General features: G+C 46.0%; 1 protein-coding gene across 1 annotated transcript in view; it reads left to right on the top strand.

Annotated features, from left to right (window-relative positions):
• Positions 1-15574, top strand: part of ITGA5 (integrin subunit alpha 5) — a 285403-nt gene that overhangs the window by 249466 nt on the left and 20363 nt on the right. Inside the window, exons 27-29 of the mRNA XM_085654764.1 lie at positions 2724-2843; positions 14002-14103; positions 14696-14818. Of these exons, the coding sequence (XP_085510890.1) occupies positions 2724-2843; positions 14002-14103; positions 14696-14818 (345 nt within the window). The remainder of the gene's footprint in view (positions 1-2723; positions 2844-14001; positions 14104-14695; positions 14819-15574) is intronic.

The following is a 15574-nucleotide window of genomic DNA, read 5'->3' as shown; positions in this document are numbered from 1 at the left end:
TCTCGTGCTGTAGTTAGTTTTGTTCCTGAGAGCTTGTGTTAAATCTTTGCATGGAACAGCATGTAATTACACAATGTTGTGTAAATGCATAGTTTTGGGGATTTTTGAATAAGGAAAATGTAAAATTATCCTAATTACACCGCCGTAACACAAATTTCAGCCAGGCCTCATCTGTTTGTCTGCAGCCAGCTGTGGCTCTCCTTGTACAAAAGGATTAGGTTGCTGGTCTCAAAAGACGACCAAAAATAATGTATGTAGGTTTACAACGACTGAGGGGACTCTGAATGTTAAACCCCGGCATGCCAAATGGTGCCACGAACCAGGTGGTTTTGGTAATACAGGAACAATTGCATTTGGCAACTTGATCTGACACTTTTTCAGTTTCACGTTTGGTCTCTGTGGCTTTTATCGTCGAGCACTTTTGAAAGGATCATATTTGACAGCAGATAAAAGCTCGGAGCCGCATCTAATATCCCCCTTTTCCTCCTGGTTACCTGACTATTTTAGGATGACAATTTCTAACACAGTAACCTATTCCAGTAACACTGAACTACCATCAACCTTGGGTGCCAGAGCAGAATGCTGCCCGCGCAAAGCGCTTCCATGCCTCGTATGGGGTAGTAAGCGCTATATAAATGCAATTACAATACAATATCATTGTCCTACTTTTCAGTAGTTATTACGAGAAAGCTTTTTCTGACATTGCTGTTAGTAACGCCGTCTTATGTATCTGGGTGGTTGGTGTTTTGAATTTGAAATTTCATCCAGCCAAAATATTGCATGCAGCGTACAGACTACAACAGTATCATGAAAGTTGGTATACAAGTATAGTTTTATCTACGATCTTAACTCTAAATCTATTTATCTTGAAGATATATCTTCAAGGAAAGTATATGTGGAGTTTAGGTGTGTATACCTATACTTAACTATTATGTACATTCTTGATATAGTATTAGTCAATATTCTGGATATAATATTTTCGCAACACTCTGTATTGTGACATACATCTGTGTGGCCACTAATTTTTCTGCAGGGTGTGGCCACATTTGTGATTGTCTTTGGCATTACTGTAATAGTTGTCAATGTCCGTAATAGCTTGGGACTATTTTCATCAATCAGCAGTAGCTCTCGTTATGAAAAGGTTGGAGACCCCTGGTATAGAGGCTTTTTGGCTTTAGTGCAGCTATTATCTGAAAGATAGAATTCCTGAGTCTTTAAAAAACAGTGTGTGTGTGTGTGTGTGTGTGTGTATATATATATATATATCAGGTCTACTGCCCGCCTCCCGACATCGATGGTAACACCCTGTCCAATTCCTCTCAATGCTATCTGCTATTTCCCCCTTGACCATACTCTCACCACCTTACAGAAGTCCTTGATCCATACTTATGCCAAAAAGTGACTTATCCTGCTCCAGGTAACTCCTGCCTCTACCTCGCTAATTCGCAATTGTGAGAAGGCTAAATACAATGGGAAGGGACGAAATAGGGACATTATGAAATTTCTCAGGTAGTCCTGTGAGATTGAAAGGTGAGCATAAGCCCCGCATGGTTAGATATGTCAGGCATCAGCTTGAGCAGCGAAAGATGTTTCCCTAATGCCAAAGTCTTTCAGTGACAGTGGTCAGACTTCTAAGTGTCTACTCTTCCACTACGGGCCTTACAGAGAGTCACAGCCCTGTCCATCTTTAAAGACTTTGAAGCATTTGCAATGCAACAGGTCTCGCATTTATGCGAGTTTAAGCTATTGGCATTGTAAATGACAATGCCTTTTATTTGTTTTAAAAACAAAAATAAAAGGCATTGTTATTTGCAATGTCAATAGTCGAAACTCGCGTAAATGCGATCCCTATTGCATTGCAAATGCTAGTTTCTCTTGGACTGAGTCGAAGGCCCTCGGTCCTATGAGGCGGACCGGACGCCTCTGCCCCTTCGAGTTTGGCCAGCCCTGCGTGCCCGTGTGAGTGCCCAAGGCCCTCCGAGCATGCCTGGGGGCCCTTGTCCCTCTTTGTGGCCCCAGAGGCCTTGGCCCCTTCCTTTGGGCCTCTTCAGCTCCCGTTAGTTGGTAAAGAGCAACACCTGCTTTTTAAGGTGAAGCGATTATGCCTCGGGTGGTACGTCGTGCTGTCTCTAAATGGCTAATTACGCACGTCTTCTGAGGTTACTGCTGACATAAGTGGTTTCTTTCAGAGGACGTCTTCAGAAAACCTTTCTTCAGGCACGCACGCGCCCTGCTTTGAAGAAACACTCGTGGCGTTTGAAGCTGTGACCTCTCTGTTTTGAACTGTCGGGTCTTTGTTCTCGGTCAGGAAGGGAGGCGGAGTAATTTTCAGTTCAGTGACGTAATTTTTGGAGATCAGGAATGTCGAGCACACCCAGTCTACCTCTTTCCTGCCTGCTTTAGCAACAACACAGGGTTATGCTGCAGCTTGCTCCGTGCCCGTACTCTACTGCTACATAACCGTCCTCTGAAGCTTTTCTACATTTTGTATTTATATGTTCCTCTATCACTCTTGCTGGATTGCAGTTAATGTATTGTCCCCCTTTTTGTGAAGCACTTATCAATTTAATATTTTATTTTCGATGTACTGGTTAGTTAAGACAATCTCTAGCCCCACGAACGTCCTTCATCGAAGCCCCTCTATCGAAAAGATTACCTTGTTTTTGAACGGTTGTCCGTTGCATGCAATTTGTATTACTGACGCCTCTCCTTGGCACCCACAGAGATGCTCCCAGCAGAAGGTCGAGTGCTTCAAGCTGCGCTGTTACGTGGGCGCGCTGGAGAAACTTCAGCGGGCTATACTCACCGTCGACTTCCGGATTATGGCGGAAACCTTCTTGAATGTGAGTACTGTGCCCCAGTATGCTCCTGCCCACAAGAGATGGTTAACGATTCGCTAGATTTACAATGTGAAGGAAATGAAAAGCTGCTGCATCTTGTATGTTCAGGAATATTTAGCTTTAAAAACACCATTACCCCACTTAGTGTCTTTCAGATACTCTCCTCCACGCCGGTTTGACATGCTGATGATGCGTAACTGCTGTAAACGAAACTCAGCACTTTTTGCATGAATGTTTGCAAACGGGAATTTGTTGAAATGAATCAAAAGTGGTGGGCACTCCGGAAGTGGTGGCAGCATCCAGTCTAATCTGAGGGGTCCTGTTTGGGTATTTGGGTATTGCCAACAGACTGCTTTAGCCAAGGGAGTAGCCAGACAATTTAAATACCCCCCTCCCCCCACTTTGAACCAAGGCTATTATGGCATCAAGCAAACAAAACCAGTCATTACGATCCTCCCCAGAAGAGCTTTAGTCTTCCATCCAAGCATCTATCCGTTCATCCAGCTGCTGATATCCACAATTTCATCTTTGCATTCGGTTTTCATTATTTCTTCAATCTATAATTCAGTATTTCACCATTCCGTCCTTATGCCCATCCATATTCACACCTATGCATCCATCTCCAAACCTATACATCCATCTAGCCATCCGTCCTTTCAATCATCCTTCTCTTAATCCACCCATTGACTCATCCATCCTTTGTCCTCCATCCTTGTACTCAATCTAGCCATTTTTTTCTCACTTTCATCACCCATTCTTTCACTCAGCCATCCATTCATCCATCCTTTTGCTCTTCCTTCCACCCAATCACTCAACCATCCATCTACCCTTTCACTCATCCTTCCACTCCCTTATCTGTCCATTCAACCTTTCACTCATCCACCCTTTCATTCAGTCATCCATCAATCCATCCACCCTCCCTTTCACTCACCCACCCATTGTTCCTCATCCATCCTTTCGGCCAACTATCCTTTCGCTCATCCATCCTTCCATCCTTTCAATCTATCTGTCCACCCTCCCTTTCACCCATCCATCCTTTCTCTTACCAGCCAGCCACCCTTTTTAACTCATTTATCCACCCTCTTTCACTCATCCATCCACCCCTTCCCTCATCCATCTGTTTTTTCACTCATTCATCCTTGCATCTTTTCACTCACTCACCCATCCACCATTTCACTTACACATGTATCCATGAGCCCTTTCACTCACTAAGCCAACCACCCGTTCACATTATTTATGAGCCCTTGTCTGCCAAGCTGCAGACAAAAGAGGCTGATCAAGAACTCGGCCCTGCTTTTGATGCAAAAGCGGGTGGGTTCACGATGCCCCTGGCTTTAGCTGTCTGTTGTTAAAGACCTATTGTCGAAAATACCAAAAGTGAGTGTCTTTGAGTTGGCCCGTTGCTTACCATTGGATGGCTTTCATTGCAGTCTCATTTACTTGCTTCTTATTTGATTGCTTTCCCTCCACTTCGTGTTTGCCCTTCCTCCCCTGGAGCTTAGCTTCTTTACCATCCTTCTGATTGGATGACTTGTATCCTTCCACCGCTTCCACTGTAATAACTTTTCTTTTTCCATTCAGCACTCCATGACGGTGCATTAGTTTTATTGCTGTCATGCACTGCTTCTTCACTCAGACCCCCCTGCACTGCCTGGGTTGCCCTCCCAGCTCCTCCATTGCTTTACCTACCCCTCCTGGCTTTTCAATTTATTTTTCACCCCCCCCCCCCCCCCCCCCCCCCCCCCCACCAAAACGACTCCATTGCTCTCCTGATTCATCTCCATGCCAGCATTGACTTTTGTTTTCACGCCTACTTTGAAAGTGTATAAATTTTTAATGTATATATTATTTTCTAGCGGGCCCACCAGCTGCAATTTGCTAGTAGGCTGTAACATTCTCTTTAATGCGTTTTTTCTAGTTTTTACATTTTTTAACTTTACCACTACAAATTTGACGTCCACCATATTGGAACATTAAATTAAATTAAAAAAGAAAAACCTATGTCTTGCTCGTCATGACTCGTACATGCAGGTGACTGGTGACTCATGTACAAATATGCCATCCTACTGCTGTGGCTTTATTTTTATTTTTTGCCAATGCAGTTCTGCACTTGATTTTTTTTTTTTTATTGCTCCCTATTCAGAAAACCATCAAAAAGCACTGCAAACCCAAAAGATTGTGTAATGTAATTGAAAGGCAAGACCTATTCGCTTAGCCAATGCTTGTTAATCCAGCAGCCGTTTCTGCTAACAATACATTTTGTTTGTGATTGTGTTTACAAATTGCAAACAACTCTAGATGGAGCTGCGCACCCTTTGTAATCTCAATCTGAGCACCTCTCCATTTGGTATGAACAGGGCCACTGCAATTATGCGACAGGGTTGGCTAAATTATGCGGCAAGAATGGGCAAATTATGCAGCGTATTGCAGCACATTTTGTGTTGGTATTACTTCATAATTTTTTTTTTATTCATGATTACACTTTCTGGGCAGATATTAGACCAATTACGACCCGTTTAGCAACCAAATACAGCTATGATCAAATGAAAGATGATATGACTAGTCAACCTTTGTAAAGAGCTTTCCGCTGTTGAGGAACAAATCGCCACGTTTCAGGAATTTTTCATCATTTTGAGATTAAAATATTTTTTTGTAAAAAGTTGCATGTTATGAATCACATGATGGATTATGTAGCAAATGTATTCAAAATTTATAGTTATGCAGAAAACATTGCAACTACAGAATCTCAAGATCCCGGTGGCCCTGGGTGTGAGCACTAGCATACTTAAAGATCCAAGTGGAGCCGCACTGTTGCTTTTCTGAGACTTGAAATCCTTGCTCATAATAACTTCAACACTCAGGCTCATGGGCCAGTGTGAACAGCTTAAAGTGTAAGTCACAATGCTGAACATCTAGTAGCTGACATCAACATTGAAAATATTTTTTTTTCTCGGTCAGAAGGCTTTAACTAGCTCATACTCTGTTGTGCTCACGAAGATGTGGCAAAACTCCAGTAAACCATGTGCAAAGATTTCACCTCATTCAGGCTAGAACATCCGTGTGTGAGCTCACCAGTAGATGGCTATGGAGAATTTCAAACAATAACCTATTTTGTCTAGTACAAACCAGAGCTTTTACTCGAAGAAGTGAGATACAAGTACTGATGTGTTCAAAAAGCTATTGGTTCGAGGCATATGAGCTGCAGATTACACACTGTGCATAGATTGCCATCTGGTGTTGGGCCCGGATGTTTGCAGTTGTTTTTCCTCTTGGAAAGTCTTTGGCAGTCACGAGGTATGTGACTCCTCCTTTGGATCGTATTGCGCATGGGCTTCAGCTCCATCCTCAGATTGTTTTTTTTCCGCCATCGGGCTCTGATGTGATCATCGCGCTCCGGTTCCGAACAGCTTCCAGTTCTCCAATCGACGCGCAATCCTCACCCCAATTCGCGGTATTGTTTTCGATCGCGATCCCCACACTCGGCGCGGCTCTCATCGATCAAGACCTTCGATTCCAGTAGTCGACGACGGCCTTCGGGCCTACCCAAGCTCCGGTCCTGGCTAATGGAAAGGACTCCCTTCAAGAAGTGCCCTCGATGTGGGTCCAAATTCCCCCACACCAACCTTCACTAAGTATGTAACCTCTGCCTCTCCCCTGAACATGAGGCTCGAGACTGTCCGGCGTGCAAGTCCTTCCGGTCTAAGAAAACCATTCGAGACCAAAGGGCATAAAGAACTATGGCACACGTCAACGGCGATCAAAGACGACATCTTCAGGGAAGGCGTCGTCGCTCCAGAAGGACAACACACAGACTAGGACCTCGTCAGCGCCTCCAAAGCCGACGATTCAGATGTGGAGGACTCCTGGAGCGGTTGGAAGGAGTGGGGGTGACCGGTCTGGCATTGAAATATTTCCACTCATATCTTTCGGATAGTAGCCAGGCCGTAGCTCTCCCCCCCCCCCATTTCAGTCTAAGTTCACCAACATCCAGCATAGTGTACCGCAGGGGTCTGCAATAAGATCCATTCAGTTCAATGTCTACATGTGTCCCCTGGTGGATATTATTAAATCTTATGGCATAGGTATGGTGAACTATGCAGATGATACCCAGTTGATTTTATCACATGAGGGAGAGCAGTCATCTTCCCTGGAGAATTTTCACGCAGAGTGTGGCTTGTTGGCTAAGAACTAATTCGCTGCAATTTAATGCAGACAAAACTGAAATCCTTTGTACTAGGAGCGGGAAAGGTCCCCTTCACCTCCCGGTCAACTTCTGGCCTCTTCCTGCAGACCCCCCATTACAACCTGCTGGGGCAGTCCGCAATTTGGAGTCCTATTTAATGAAAAGCTGTCTTTGGAATCACATGTCAATAAGACTCTGGGGACTTGTTTCTCTCTTGTAAGAATCTTGAGGAAGATTCTCCCCCAGCTCATGTGCGCCCCTTGGTAGTTAGGAGTGTGATCCTGAGCAGATTGGATTATTGTAACTCACTTTTGCTGGAATCCCCTCGATTTGTGATCGGGAAATTGCAGAGTTGAGAATATGGCAGCCAAGTTGGCACTGATACGCCGCCGTCATTCTTCCTCCACTCAGGCCCTTGCGGAGCTGCATTGGCTCTCCATAGCACAGAGGATTTATTTTAAGTCCCTCTGTGTCGTGCTTAAGGCACTGCATGGTCTGGGTCCCATACCATTGCAGAGAAAATTTCGCTGGTATACACCTTCTCGATGCCTTCGATCCTCCACAGCCTGCTGGGTGGGATACCTCGAATTAAGAGCTAGGCTTGGGGGTCAAGCTTTTAGTGTCGCAGCTGCGAGACTCTGGAATACACTGCCCCTGGAGCTGCAACAGGTGAAAGACCTTATGGTCTTTCGTAAACAACTTAAAACCTGGCTCTTTCCTAAAACATAATGCACCTCTATCTGCTTTTTAATTCCTTGCTTTTCCCTCTTTTAGCACCAGGATGCTCGTTGAGTTGCAGTGAGCTTTATAAGACACTATTATATCACATTACATTACATCACTCCGGCACAGAGGGTCGTGAGTTCCGAACCCCCCCCCCCCTGCCCCCCCACCCTCGACTGCACCGAAAAAGGATTCGGTTGCGCCTTCGCCCCCGGGCCTAGGCACAACCAAGAACATTGCTTCCCACACCGCACCTTCGGGACCGGTAAATAAGCCTATCAAGCCTTCTGGCGGCTCGGGCTCGAGGCAGCCCACTGTCGGTGCCGAGAAACACTCCTCCGCACCGACGGCGAAAAAGAAAATGGCCTCCTCCTCGGCACCAAGCTCCATACCGAAACACTCGGTGCCGAAAACCAGCTCCTCGGTACCGACACCTTCCCCGGAACCGATCAAAAAACACAAGGCCACCGACACCCATATCTCGAAGCCGAAAACCATCTTGGAACCGAGTACACAGACAGCCCTTTCCAAGCCGCATAGTCCCAAACTGCGGACTGGTGCAGACCCTAAAACAAAAAGAACGTTGGCCCTGATGCCTTCGGCGCCGACTGACAAGCCACCGTCTGAAGAACTTTTTACACCTGATCCATTGCAGAAGGCACTGGTCAAGGACCCCAAAACCGGACATTTGATGCTCCGCATCAAAAAGAGACAGCTGGACAAGCCTGCCCCAGCTCCACCTCCAAAGAGGAATGAGTTTGCTACCTCCCCTTTCAGAATACCTTCACCATCTCCTCCACCCCCTCCACCTCCCCCCTCCTCCTTCCCCTTCCCCCCCCCACCTCTTTCCGCCACACCCTCTCCGGATGATGATGATGATGATGTCTATGATGATATAGGGGACGAACCCCATGACCAACCTACAGGGGACCCTACTCCTACAGGCTCCCCAGACCCATGGTATTACTATAACATTCCTGACATTCCTAACGTCCCGCAAGACGATCTCTACCCTTCAAGACCATCCCCACCAGAAGACTCATTGGGGTTCAACCACTTACTCCAAAGGGCTGCACACTATCACGGGGTGGATCTCCATACCGACCCCGTGGAGGAGGACTTCCTTCTCGATACGTTCGACACCACGCATAGGGCTGCCTCCATACTGCCCATGCTCAAAGGAGTTATCAAACACGCGCCGGAGGGCTTTAAAGACCCCGTCAGAGCCAGGGTCATTAACCCGCGCATAGACAAAAAATATAAAGCCGCCCCTACAGATCCAGCCTACATCAGAGGGCCAGCACCACTAGATTCCCTAGTAGTGTCTACAGCACGAAAGAGGGCAAATTCCCAAGCATCAGGCGAAGCACCACCACCTGACAAAGAGTCAAAGCTCTTGGACGCATCGGGCAAACTCACTGCATCCCAAGCTGCCAACGTATGGCGCATCGCAAATACACAAACGCTTCTGGCAAGAGACGACCGGGCCCATTATGACGAACTAGAAGCCATAATGCAACACCTCCCTGACAAATGTAAAAATAGGGCAAATGAGTTAATTCAAGAAGGCAAAACCATCACCAATACCTCCATCCGCTGTGCCCTAGATGCAGCTGACACTGCCTCCAGGGCACCAGCATCCTCCTCCGTCGCCATGCCTGGCTCAGGATATCTGGTTTAAACCAGAAGTGCAAGCTTCCATCCTGAACCACCCCTTTGACCAGGAACATCTGTTCGGCCCAAAAGTGGATGAGGCCCTAGAAAAAATGAAAAAAGACACAGATACGGCAAAGTCAATGGGAGCCTTACAATCGCACCCTCCCAGGCGCTCCTTTCGCCGCTCTTCCTTTCGAAGCACATCCAGAGGCTACTCCTCTGACACCGCTTCCACTTCATATAAAGCCCCTACCCAATCCACCTTTACAAGGGGTTACCAAAGAGGTGGCTACAGAGGCAACAATAATAATGGCAGAGGCAAGACAAACCCCGCCTGCTCTGCCTCCGCACCTACCCAATGACTTCCCTCCACTCCCCCCAGACCATCCCACTCCGGTCGGGGGCAGACTCCAAAATTTCCTTCCTGTCTGGACTACCATCACCTCAGACAAATGGGTAACACAAATAATTCGGTCAGGCTACTGCCTCGAACTAACATCTACCTTCAAACATTCCACCCATACAACGCCCAATGTCACAGGAACATTTAACACTACTAAAGCAGGTGGTAATCTCCCTCCTGCAAAACGGGGCGATAGAGCTAGTTCCTACCAACCAACAAAATATGGGGGTCTACTCCCTATATTTTCTCATACCAAAAAGGGACGACACTCTAGGCCCATCCTAGACCTCAGGCCCCTAAACTGATACATACACTCAGATCATTTTCACATGGTAACACTTCAGCAGGTACTTCCACTGCTATCCCACAACGATTTCCTGACAACTTTAGACCTCAAAGATTCCCATTTCCACATTCCTGTTCACAACGCTCACAGGAAGTTCCTCAGATTTGTAGTGGACAGCCAACACTATCAATTTAAAGTACTCCCATTTGGAGTCACCACAGCACCACAAGTATTTACCAAGTGCCTAGCAGTAGTAGCAGCACACCTGCGAAGACAACACATCCATGTCTTCCCATACATAGACGACTGGCTAATAAAGGCCAGTTCCTACAACCAGTGTGTACAACACACGTACGCCACTATCCAGCTACTTCACGAGCTCAGCTTCACAGTAAACCACGCAAAGTCCCATCTGCAACCGTCCCACGTAAAACAATACCTCTGTGCCACCATAGACACCTCAAAAACGCTAGCCTACCCCAGTCCTGACAGAATAGCAAGCATTCAGGCTCTGCGCGCCAAATTTCAGCCACAACACTCTGCCAGCTCGAGTGTTCATGCAACTAATAGGAATGATTGCCTCTTGCATATTCATAGTACCACAAGCAAGACTCTAGATGTGTCCTCTCTAAGAGTGCGTAGCGCGCCAATGGAACCAGGCCCAGGGTCAATTGACAGATCTGGTGTTGGTAGATGGTCGTACGCATCACTCTCTGCAGTGGTGGACCAACAAAAACCTTTCCAAAGGGCGACCGTTCCTGGACCCGGTTCCTCAGATTTCCTCAGATAGTACGGACAGAGGACGCATCGCTCTCCGGCTGGGGAGCTCACCTACTACAGCACACCATGCAGGGTAGGTCGACACCTCAACAAAAGTTACTCCACATCAACCATCTGGAGTTGCTAGCCATATTTTTAGCCCTAAAATCCTTTCAAACACAGATTTCAGGCAAGGCAGTCCTAGTACGTACAGACAACATGACAGCCAGGTACTATATACAAAAACAAGGCGGCACACACACTCCGCAGCTCTCTCAGCTAGCACAGAGCATATGGAGATGGGCAATACCCCAAAAAAATCTTTCTCCTAGCCCAACATGTCCCAGGAGTCCAAAACACTATGGCAGATCTGCTCAGCAGACAAAAACAACAAATCCACGAGTGGGAACTCCACCCGCAAGTTCTTCACCCGTACTTTCAAATGTGGGGGCATCCACTGATGGACCTCTTCGCCACCCAAGAAAACGCCAAATGCCCAAGCTTCGCCGCCAGATACCCACACCCATTGTCCAAAGGCAATGCGATATGGATGAACTGGTCAGGCAGATTTGCGTACGCTTTTCCGCCTCTCCCACTCATTCCATTAGTGGTGCGCTAACTACAACACTCATTCACACTGATCCTAGTAGCTCCGACTTGGGCCAGACAACCGTGGTATACCACACTGCTGGAACTATCCGTAGTACTGCACCAAAAGTTACACCTCTCTCCACACCTCTTAACCCAGAACCATGGAGATATCAGGCACCCGACCCCATCTCAGCTCAACCTTGCGATCTGGCTCCTGAAATCCTAGAATTCGGTTATCTAAATTTTCCCCCTGACTGCATGAACGTCATTTAAAGAAGCTAGGCGACCCACCACTAGAGCTTGCTACGCAGCCAAGTGGAAACGTTTTGTAGTCTATTGTCACAACAATAACCTCAATCCCCTAGATGTGTCCATTCAACACATCATAGGCTATTTACTACACCTACAAAGATGCAATCTAGCCTACACGTCTATTAGACTGCACCTTGCAGCCATTGCAGCTTATCTACAAAACAGGCAACATCTATCACTCTTTAGAGTACCTGCCATAAAAGCCTTCATGGAAGCCCTCAAAAGAATAATTCCACCCGGAGTGCCACCCTCACCTGTGTAGAACCTAAACAGCGTCCTCACCAGACTAATGGGGCCTCCCTTTGAACCTCTACACAAATGTGAACTTCAATTCCTAACATGGAAAAACGCCTTTCTTGTAGCCATCACTTCCCTCAGAAGTGTCAGTGAAATACAAGCACTCACTATTCAAGAACCTTTTCTGCAAATGCACCATAATAAGGTTGTTATACGTACTAATCCAAAATTCCTCCCTAAAGTCATTTCTCCCTTTCGCCTAAACCAATCTGTAGAACTACCCGTATTCTTCTCGCAACCACAGACTGTGGCAGAAAGAGCTCTCCACACACTAGATGTAAAACGAGCCTTACTCTACTACATCGAGAGAAGACAACCTTTTCGTGAAACCAAACAACTGTCCGTTTCCTTCTCACCACCACATAAAGGCAACCCCATTTCCAAATCTGGGATAGCTAGGTGGATTGTCAAATGCATTCAGATTTGCTACCACAAAGCAGAGCGAACGCTATCCGTTCCCCCTAAAGCCCACTCTACATGTAAGATAGGGGCTTCCATGGCATTCTTAGGGAACATCCCCTTAGATGATATCTGCAAAGCAGCTACATGGTCAACACCGCACACTTTCCCTAAACACTATTGTGTAGATGTGCAAACTAAGCAAAAAGCTAGTGTGGGCCAAGCTGTACTCAAGACATTGTTCCAAACCACTGCAAAAAATACTGGTGGCCGCCGCTAAGGATGGGTACTGCTATATAATCTATGGACAGTGTGTAATCTGCAGCTCATATGCATCTGTTCTTGGCATGTAGAGCTGCAGATCTACACACGCCCACCCGCCTCTCCGGCTACCTTTAACTGTTCCATCTTATTTAGATACAACACACATGGGCATCTTCACTGTTTCTTACTACGCTCCATCATTTCCCTGCTGGCGAAAAACAATCGGAGGATGGAGCCGAAGCCCATGCGCAATACGATCCAAAGGAGGAGACACATACCTTGTGACTTCCAAAGACTTTCCAAGAGGAAAAACAACCGCAAACATCCGGGCCCAACACCAGATGGCGATCTATGCACAGTGTGTAGATCTGTAAGTAGTATTTGCCTTTTGCAGCATGGATCTTTTCTGGATTCATATGCTGTGCATTATTTGGCCATCTAGTGGTTTGGTTTGGAAATGTTATTTTTTTTTGGCTGCCATCTTCAGATTCTATTTATTTTAATCCTCCGTTCCTTCCTTCCATCTTCTTGGAGGTGGGCAGGTCGCTTGTGAATCCAGAAAATTCTTCAATCTGCAAAACGACTCCATTTTGCAGCATTAATCTTTTCAAGATTCACACGCTGTGTATAGATTTTGTTGAAGTTTATCTTTGCGGTAGTTGGGTTGAAGATAAGCATTGATTTGGTAAACAGATGTTCTAAGACCTTTTGTTCCACCTGTGCTTCTTTGTTCATCTGTATGTCTATGCAATATTGTTTGAATGTGTGTACTGAGGACCACGTTACTGCTATACAGATGTCTTGTATAGGAAGCTGGCTCTTTATGTGATATACCAGTAATTGGCTATATCTTGTAAAGAGTACAGATATTACCCCAGAAGTGTACTGGGCTCACTCCGGTTGAGCCCTTGACTGCTTGTCCTGTCCCTTTCCCCCTAATGGAGAGCTGAAAGATGTTAGGTGCTATAGCCCATATGGAGAATGATATCCGCAACAGAATTCTATTATGTGTTTGCTGATGAAATGGCTGTGCATGTCACATTGCCAAGAAAGAACAGTCACTTTTTTTTTTTTTTTTTTTGCAATGCAAATTTCATCAAGGAGATGTGAGCATGAAATGTGACGTACCATATTTTTCCTATCCCTTTCTGACACATCATAATTACTTTAGCTCCAACTGATTTATCTCTTTGTGCACACACCTACCTAGTTTTTTTTCTCATAAGTTCTCCAGAGCCTCCATATTCAGAGTTTTCTGAACAATAAACCGTGTTTCCTTTCTTTCCAGAGAGAGAATCAGGCATTTGCACTACAGTGTGATGCTGCCTATCAGATGCAGGGCATGCCGTATCTGATCCTACCTAGGCAGTACCCGCGAGGCACACACCAGGCAAGTACTGTGCAGCATGGTGCAACTCCAATACATGCTTATTTAGAGGGATGCATCAAGAAGTATTTAAAAGGAATGTATGACAGAGTTCCACATGTGTTTTTCATGCATGCCTTAGGAACTCCGTCCTTTAAACAAATGCATCTTTAGCATGCATTTGTTCTGCACGCAAGTAGTTTTAACGAATTGCCTTAGGGGTGTGTTGGTTATGGGAGTAGTTTAATTTACTATTCCAACACCGGTCTGCGCAGCAGTAGGGAATGTGTTGGACCTTAATTCTAATACCATTGCGCGCCCCTACAGAAAGTTGTTGTATCGACGTGTGTGCAGAATGATTGCATGCTAAAGACACATTCGTTCTTTTGCTGACGCTGTGAAGACACATCGTGATTCCAGGTTTGTCCTAAAGGACGTTTCCCATTTAAAAGGTAGCCTAATGGAGTCACTCAAGCAACTTCTTAGTTTATAATGAAGAATCATTGCCAGAGCTTTCTAGGGGTGTTGATACTGGGTGGGATCCTGGGTGCCTGGCAGACAGAGGTGCGGGCTGTCTGGCCTACTAACCCAAATTCTCAACTCCTTATTTTCGCAGGTCAATACAACAATATATTGGGCCAAACCAGAGAGCAGTTATGGAGTCCCCCTCTGGATCATCATCCTCTCCATTCTTCTTGGCCTGTTGCTTCTGGCGTTGCTAATTTATGTGCTGTACAAAGTAAGTACACCGCAATCACTTTAAAACACTGCGTATGTGCATGGGCAGTGTACACACCCTACGCTCCACAGGCAATCATTGTAAGCCACTCATGTGGAGACTATGGTCCTCTGTAGTAGAGTGTATAGCAAGTCAGGCATGCGATAGCACCCTTGATAGTATTCAAATGCTGTTATATGCTGCTTGCGATCCTTTGTAGCTCAGCCTTTATCCCTTAGGCAAGGTGCACTTCTTTTGGGTGACGTTCACAAAGAAATTGCAACATACCTGTTCAGATGGAGCTGTGGAAATGTACCTTTTTTAGGGGTACATTGGTGCAGGGTCACCCTCTTGTCCACGGGTCCAGAGACCAACAAAATAGAGATCAGCACTGGAGTTGGAATAAATAACAATGCTTCGTAATCACTCATGAGTGGGACCACATCCACACCGCACTCTCGTGATGCATGAGGTAGTACACTGAAGTCACAGAACACAGGTCTTTTATACAGGTTTTCTGCACTGTAAGCATGTTAACAGAAATAGGAAGAACAAGTTTTAGAAATGGTTATCAGCAAACCAGGGCAGATGAATAACCACTTGGTCAGCAAAGTGGGAGGGGGGGGAGCAGAAATGCTTATGGCAGCAGTAAATGGTTAAATATCACGAAAAGGAAGAGACAAGGGACTAAGCCTTCTATGACTCCCTTACCATAGTCAAAAACTCACTCAACAGAGGAGTGACAGAAAAGTGCTACAATTCAAACGTCCACCCACA

This window comes from Triturus cristatus, chromosome 4_1 (assembly GCF_964204655.1).
Source record: "Triturus cristatus chromosome 4_1, aTriCri1.1, whole genome shotgun sequence".
NCBI classification, from domain to species: domain Eukaryota; kingdom Metazoa; phylum Chordata; class Amphibia; order Caudata; family Salamandridae; genus Triturus; species Triturus cristatus.
The sequence above is the reverse complement of the archived record's forward strand: the minus strand, read 5'-3'. Positions and strand labels throughout refer to the sequence as shown.